The sequence below is a fragment of the Teleopsis dalmanni genome, chromosome 1 (assembly GCF_002237135.1).
Source record: "Teleopsis dalmanni isolate 2A chromosome 1, ASM223713v2, whole genome shotgun sequence".
Classification (NCBI taxonomy): Eukaryota; Metazoa; Arthropoda; class Insecta; order Diptera; family Diopsidae; genus Teleopsis; species Teleopsis dalmanni.
Window position 1 is genome coordinate 87958843 of NC_051846.1, and position 8178 is coordinate 87967020.

Here is an 8178-nt window from a genome sequence, read left to right on the forward strand (position 1 = left end):
ATAAAACTGAGGGCTGGGCATAATGTATCGCTCCATCTCGACTAATGAAAGTTACATTTATCTTATCTGTGCTTCTATATGTCGCACAAGGACAGTAGATATCTTTGTATGATGAATTTGAAGTCGTTAGATCACACATGATTGTAACGATCGGTTAGGTACCAAAAATTGAAACCGCATATATAGTTGTAAAGTTTTTGAAATTTATTTATTAGTATTGTAACAAGTATTGTTAATTATTATTTATTTAATTCTAAAATATCACTACTTTCTTTCAAAATAATCAGAGTAGAAAATAATACTCAATGCAATCTTTTAATATATGGTATTAGTAGGAAAAGATTAAGCACAGCACCAAATAAACAGCAGGTGAAAAATATACTCCAAAAGTACCACAACTAAATCAAATAAAAAGCTTATGAAGACTTTGCTCAACAACTTATACTGAAGTTAAGGAAATAGTACTTAGTGCAGTATTATTTGTTTCAAAACATATCTAAAGAAACTAAACCGATTAGTAATAAAAAATGTAAAACGTTTTACATTGTGTCGTCTAAGACCAGTACGCTGATTGTGGTGCGCCTTTTAGAATTGCGTGTGTTGCTCCATACGGATGAATCGCTTGAAACTCTGAGAGAAGCATTACGATTAGATAAACTATATATTCAGTGAGTACAGCGTAACCATAACTTCTTCGAAGCTCATATCTTAATATAAAAACATAAACCATTGTGTAGACTAATATTAACAGCATAAAAACAAATCCTGTGTACGTGTTAGCAGTCACTACCACCTAAGCAGTAGATATGAAAAAGTATAAGAAATTAGAAAAGTTATAATTGCACAATTTTATCAAATTCACCTTATCATACTTTGTGGAGCAAATCCGGAACTTAACGACAGCCAAAGGAAAATAAGTGCAAAACACAGAAATACCAGTCAAAACGCCTAACGCAAGCTCTCCTCTGTCCTGGGACACCAGCGTTGAACATATTGTATATACTGCAAATAAAACAACTTTATTAACTAGTATTCCACGAATACTTATCTCATATACTCATATATTTATCTCATATAAAAGTAGTGCTAAATTTACCAATGATTCCGAATCCAGCGGGAAATGTCGTTAATACAATTGTGTCAATACTCCAATTGCCCAAGTACGTCGCTAATTGCCACACTATGTTTTCTATTTCATTATCGATTAAATATATCCAAAACATGGCTACTGCCACCCCATAAATAGAATATATCTGCTTGTATAACCAAATTTGTTTATTATTTAACTGAAGAAAACATAGGTAGTCACCTCATGAAAACTAGGCTTTCGATCTACTTCAGTCGTACAGTGGGTAACTAGAGCCGCAATTACTCCAAAAGGGAGGCCAATATATAAAGCTATTACTGAGTTGAAGTACATACACAAAATCAATGGAAAAGTAAAAAAACTAATTAGCACTGCATTCCGACTCCAACCGTTCATGGGACGATTTTGATCAACAACTGGAATTTGAAGTGCTGCTAAAACCCACAAAGGAGTCTTAAAATTATAGAAATAGTGTAAACATATGACGCATTTACATATAAATAAATATTGTATTACTGCAGTAAGCACAGTGGGCAATTTCCAGTTTTTCATGTTGGCAAAGGGATTAAATGTATAAATGTACATCAGTAACTGCTTATCCTCGGGAAAGAGCCTATTTCGATTATCAAAGGACTGTTCTTCCATTCTTTTTATATCAGCTATTGGAATACGTTTAATCAGTGCAAGTGTGAAGAATAGAATTAACGCGTACACTATAACCATACCGGCAGCGTGGATTTTTAAATTAACATCAACTCCTGTAGCAGAGTTGTATTCTTCATCTTGCTGCTGCTTGTAATCAAGTATCCATACCAAATATGTAAGTCCGAAAAATAACATTAAAATAAGACGCAGAAAATGAGAGCTTTGGTAGCGGTGAAATTTTTTGGAAAATCCAAACACTATCATTCCTACACTTAAGGTACATAGCACTTGACCGATATTTTCGGATATTTCTAAAGACGCCATACCTTCGTACGTATAACACTTAATCACTGCTTCAATGAAATCACAAAATACCATGAAAAATGTGATAATTGAGTAACCAAATTCGAAATCCGGAAAACGGAATATTTTATTCATTGTCAAAATATTTGGTATAAGACTGAAAAAAATTAAAAAACTTTCGTTCCATTAGAAGTTACCAACCTATCGACATAATAAATATATAATACAAGTGATGATAAAAAACTTCCATAGCACAACATGTCAGTGTTGCGTTCATCAAATCATTTACTGATCGGTCAAACATACTTAAAATGCTCGGGATATTTTTCTTATGTCGAAAGTCTACATTTGTAGCAAGCAAGTATGTTATGAAGAAATCTAGACCAACATATAAAAAAAACACTTTTAGACATATTATTTTGCTTTTACACACAATTGTACATATTTATTAAGAAAATTATTATACAAAATTTGGATGAAAAGGTTTAAGTAGCTTTTGAGGAACAACATTCACCCAAAGAATATGTGACTGCTTGTACGTCATACATTGTGACCGAAAGGTTTCCGGAAATTTTAAATAAAACGCAAAATTCTTAATCTTCATCAATATTTATTTTATCTCCTTCAAAATATGCTCCATTAGAAGCGATACACAAATGCCAACGTTTCTTCCAATCATCAAAACATTTTTTATAGGCGCTTTCCGGTATGGCTTTGAGTTCCCTCTGCGAATTCTGTTTTACGTCTTCTATGGATTCAAAACGCGTTCCTCTGAGTGGTAATTTGAGGTTGGGAAACAGGAAAAAGTCACACGGTGCAAGATCAGGTGAATACGGTGGCTGTTCGATGGTATTTATTGAATGTTTGGCCTTAAAATCGTTGATAATGTTGAACAAATTGAGGTGAATCGGAACAAGCCGGGCGTTGACACGTCGCATACACAAATTGTCCACCAAAATCAAACGAGCCATCTCACGACCGATGCCTAGCTCTCGTGCTATCTCTCTAACACTCACATGAGGATTTTTGAACACGATTTCCTTTGCCTTTTCAATGTTTTCGTCGGTGGTAGAGGTCGAAGGTCGTCCAGAACGCGGCATGTCTTCGACGGTCGTACGACAGTCCTGAAAGGCTTTGTACCACTCATAAACTTGAGTTTTCGATAAAACTGATTCCCCATAAGCCTTTTGTAGCATTCGCAACGATTCTGCACACGAAATTTCGTTCGAAAAACAAAATTTGATGCAAACTCTTTGTTCAATATTTTTTTCCATTGTTTTTTTCGCAACGCACTACTGAGGTGAACTGGTTTCAACAGCTGCCGTAAACGAACTGGCTGACAGATCGCGCTCATTTTTGGCATAGTAATTAAGGACAGTGCTGCCAAACTACATAAACTTAAAATATCGAAAAATATACAGCGCGCGAATTTTAAATGAGAATTTCCGAAAGCTTTTCGGTCACAATGTACACTGGTTTTTATGCATCAACTGCAAATCTTTCGCGTAGTTTTTCTCTTTCAAATGTTATTCTCTTCCACATTAGTTGCCTGATTTGCATTTGAGTTCTTCCCAGTGTAAACCTCACTGTTGAGAGGATAAAACGACTTCACATCACAAGCGCACCAAACTTTTGGATGCAATATAATGGATAAATTTGGTCCATAGCGATATGTAAATAGTTGCTTATCTACTGTTACTTCTCCGGAAGATTGGTAGTAGGTATATGCGGAGCCTTGTCAATAACAAGTCGAGCAGTTCTAGTACGCTGACTGTGAAACCGAATATAATGTAAAAATTCTTTGAAATGGGTTTCTACATTGTTGCATGGTAATAACAAACTGCTTCCTTACTCCACAATACATTCGTATCCACGTCGTTTGATTAGGTTACACCAACTAGCAATAGAACTAGCAATAGCTCAATTAACAATTTTTTACATGCCGGGGACAGTCTTCCACATTCTTTCCTTTGCGTTGGGGTTTCTTTCATTCCACATTTGAAAAGTTTTTCTAGCTTTTTCGTTTGTTCCTCTCAAATTTATTCAAGCATCGAATACGGTTTACTAAATCAGACCTTTAGTCGCTCGAATTGGAGCAACAGTAGTGTGATGAAATACATTGTGAGCACTAGTGCGACCTACTTGATTATGTATACTTTTGTGAACCAGACAGTATTATATCTTATATCTTGTATCTATCTAAATGTATCAAGATGCTGCAAAACCATCGATGTCTCTTTCACATTCATCACATAATCAAAATTTATTTCGAATAATACATCTTATTCATACTCGGATTTCTGGATCACCTTCTTTACCAATCATCATTTCATTATCGGCATCAGATTCTTTAAAATAGAAACCAATCGCAACACTTACAGCACCAAGAGAAACATTGCTTGAGCTGGAACTTGTATGATGGTCAAGTGGTACATGATCATCAAACCATTCAACGCTAAAAACTAGTGCTCCTCTTCCTCCTCATCAATCTCGCTCAGTAATTTGTCAATATATTGTAGCCATTCTTCTTTCATAAGCCACTTACAAAAAAAGGAAGACCTGCAAACACACTTACTGTTTAACAATTCGTTGTGCCCGAGTTAAAGAACGTTAAGTCATATTTTCCAATATTCTCATTTATTTTTTATATATTACAAATTAAACTATTTCATTACCAAATAAGCGCAGCGGATCGAAAGCATTAGATTGTAATCAGATTGAGCTTCAGCAGAAAACTGATACAGCATTATCAACCGCGCTTCCTACTCCTACTACTCCTCCTACTGTTGCGATCTAAACCATAAACTCATCCATATAAGCACAAATATGCATTGCAAGAAACATATTTCTGCACTTTGGAACTAAAAAATATTGAGTTGTGTGGGTAGGTAATATGACTTTTCATACAAATTATATAGTGACTACAAATGTAGACTACCGGCCAGGAGATGATCGTTTTGAAAAGTTGGGTCTAGGGCTTTAATAAATTATTTTCTTGAAGCTGTTAACATCAATATTAACCAGCCACATTCTATGTGACTGCCCAGCTTTAATCTGGGCCAGGAGGAGATCACTGGGTCGGGAATTGCTAGCACCTTCCGACATTAGGAGGACTTCAACAACCGACATTTTGGCCTTCATTCGAAAGGCGGAATGTCTTTTGTTCAGTTAGGGTCTGTCGTAGCACAAAAGATCAATCATGGTCGCGGTGCTCTGCTCAAATGGGAGCTAATACCCTGTTCTTTCTTATTATTATGACATCAATATTAGCTTAAAATTAATTTTTAGAAAACTACTAAGAATCTCGCTCCCAATCGTTATGGAAAATTATTTTTATAAAACTTTTTCGCACAAAATGCTACAAATGCAGACTACCGAGCACATAAAGGTTAATTACTTGTTTTCAACACTATATCCACTAACGAAGATAGTTTTTGCACTGAACAAGTTTACGATGATGAAATATTTTGCAGGATGAGTTAAATTTAAAATTATTTTTTTAAATATTTGTGTTATATTTAACATTTGGTAGATGTATGTGAATAATGCAGAATCAATGAATTATTCCAGCTGTGAATAAAGGGGGACCGTGAATAAAGCGGGACCGTGAATAAAGAGGGACAGTAATAAAGTATATAACTTCATCGCGAAACTATATCATTTCATTAATTGCACGGGGATTTTTAATATATTACATTTAAAAGTCAAAATTCATTGATTATTTCACTTACAAATATCTCCCAATAACTATGAGGCCTAGAAAGTAAAAGCATAAGAGTATTGAAGTGCAGGCGAATATTTGTATTAGTCCTGAGATCGAACTAGTGGCGCCAATTTTGCAGACAATAAATTCCAAGTAATTGATTAATTGTACATATTCCTTGCATCTGGAATTGTTGCGAACATACAAGCAATCATTTTGCGTATCAGTATTTAACTCGGTAGGATGGTAACAGTGGACCTAAGGAAATGAAATAAAATTAAATATTTTAGTCGATATTATTTACGCGTATGAAAACAATATTTATGTTCATAAGTAAATATACAACCGAAATGTATATATTATTGCAATTTTATTGAAGAAAATTATGTTTTATTGAGAAAATTATTATATTATACAGTAAAAAAACGACAGCGAAAGCTCTTTTGAGCAGACACCGACGAGACAAGCAAGGCTGACTGTTATCTTCAAGCAAAAGTACTTTGTATGAAAAATTTGGTCGGAGGACGAAGAGTGATTACGATGGTTGCAGGTGATGACAACTTTTGAGAATGTCCATTAATCAGAGCTTTCATTGTAATAACGAAGTTAATAGTTAAGAGGTTGTATAGCCTAAGAAAACGATTCCATACGTAGTATCAAAAAACAAAAAAATTATCTGTTTTAATACAGTTCAACATTTTCCATTCTTCATTAATATATTCTTATTAATTTTTTTCTTTAAAATATGTAGAAACTATTTTTTGTTGTTGTTGTTGCATAAAGAATCCTTCGATTAAAAGTTGAGAAATTTGTTTGCAGTAACTGCGATAGATCCATTTTTTTTATCATACTGCAAAGGAATACTTTTGGGTTATATGATTTTTTCTGCTGCTTCTCTGGCTATAGGACAACAGAGGCGTCTCCAACAAAAGTAAGTTGGCTTGTAGGGCGACGTTCAAGTATTACGTAATCCAAATCTTTGTCATTCTCAAACCCTCATTCTCTTTTGTCAGGTTACACCACAAAATTAAAATTGTATATTCCCTCCATTGCAATCATATCATATTCCAAATTATTGTTATGCTTGCTGGTTTAAGTTGTATTCAAATAAAAGAATACAAATTAAGTAAATTATAAGTTTTTAACGTTGGTAGCGAAAAATCATTTAAGTTCAAAATCCATGCTTAGCTTAGCATTACTTAGTGTCCAAATGATAATAGATAGTCTTGAACAACATTAACCTTCTAACAATTTAATCAATTTAAATATATGCGATTACATTGTAGATTAAAGAATATTTAAATGAAATAATAAGTTTCAGGAAATATCAATAATGTGCATATAATTTTACATTATCTGCTTTTTATAAAAGTTACTCATAGTTGTAGTCTTGATTAAAAGCTTACCCAAGTATTTGGCTGTATAAAACTTGAATGACGTTGCTGCCGTCTCAGGAACATTCTAGTGGTGCCATTCGAAAGTTCGGATAAGTTAATATTCTTCATTTTATATTATTTTATAACTTCTAGAAAAATAGTTATTAGATTTTTAGTAAAAAATTTACATATGTGCCTACTTTTCTACTTTGTTAAGTTATAATCTTACTTTCTTGAAAATATTGTGAATATGCTAACATAACCAACATTATGTGTTATGCCGCAACTAATCACTTCTTCAGTTACTTTTTGAGTCTAGTAAAGGGGATACATCTGCTATGACTTTAAAATATTTGGAAAAAATTCATATAGTAAAGAGGATACATCTACTATGACATTAAAATATTTGGAAAAAAATTCGTTTAAATGAAGTCCATTGTTCAATTTTTTGAACAGTAGTTTTGAAACTAGTGCGATGGATCGCGTCTAGTTTCAATGTATAATATATATAAAGTATGTTAATCTTTTTTCACCAGCAAAAAGCTTAAAAATATTTTTAACGTTAACAAATCAGTAGGATTTTTCATTAGTGAATTTTTTATAAATTATTAGACTGTTCATGAATAAAACGATTTCAAAATTCATAATTGGACTTAGACAAAGCAGGTAAGTTCTGCCTGATATTAAATAAGTAATACATCTACATATGTATATGCAATGATTCTTCACATTAATCTTAACCCAACTGGTCGAATTGTACAAACTCACAATAAGGATAGTAAATTTTCTAAAATACAATCCTAAGAATCCGTGTATTTTGTACGAAATTAATTTATTCTGTTCAAATATGTCTTGATATCTTGTAAAAATTCAAAGAGTTTCAAGATCAGTTTTTTGTATCTGATAAATTAATTAAAATTGTATGAGAGAAAAATTTTTCCTTTTAAATAAAGATAACAAGTGGATATAACAGAAAATTGGATAAAAAATGAAAACACAAACTCCAAAATAAAATTTTATGAATTCGTTTCCATTCCATTTATTTTAATGGAATGATCTGACTG

At 33.0% G+C, this 8178-nt stretch overlaps 1 protein-coding gene across 4 annotated transcripts; it reads right to left on the bottom strand.

Moving 5' to 3' along the window:
* Positions 1-268: 268 nt before the first annotated feature.
* Positions 269-7249, bottom strand: LOC119672379 (mitochondrial sodium/calcium exchanger protein-like). 4 transcript variants are annotated; one of them, XM_038083410.1, is made up of 7 exons: positions 7145-7249; positions 5767-5996; positions 1604-2192; positions 1310-1540; positions 1097-1256; positions 863-1002; positions 269-793 (listed from the first exon to the last, which is right to left on the bottom strand). In XM_038083410.1, the coding sequence occupies exons 1-7, from the start codon at positions 7241-7243 to the stop codon at positions 554-556; spliced, it is 1689 nt and encodes a 562-aa protein (XP_037939338.1). In that variant the 5' UTR covers positions 7244-7249; the 3' UTR covers positions 269-553. The 4 variants fall into 4 exon arrangements, with proteins under 4 accessions (XP_037939338.1, XP_037939337.1, XP_037939336.1 ...); XM_038083409.1 differs by having other exon boundaries at positions 1097-1253; positions 1310-2192; XM_038083408.1 differs by having other exon boundaries at positions 1310-2192.
* Positions 7250-8178: the final 929 nt, after the last annotated feature.

Coding starts and splice junctions, on each gene's coding strand:
- LOC119672379 (XM_038083408.1), bottom strand. CDS start 7,243: ATGAAGAATATTAACTTATCCGAACTTTCGAATGGCACCACTAGAATG. Junction 2,193..5,766: donor ATAGTTATTGGGAGATATTT/GTAAGTGAAATA, acceptor AATTTTTTTCAG/TCTTATACCAAATATTTTGA. Junction 1,003..1,096: donor CGCTGGATTCGGAATCATTG/GTAAATTTAGCA, acceptor TTTTATTTGCAG/TATATACAATATGTTCAACG.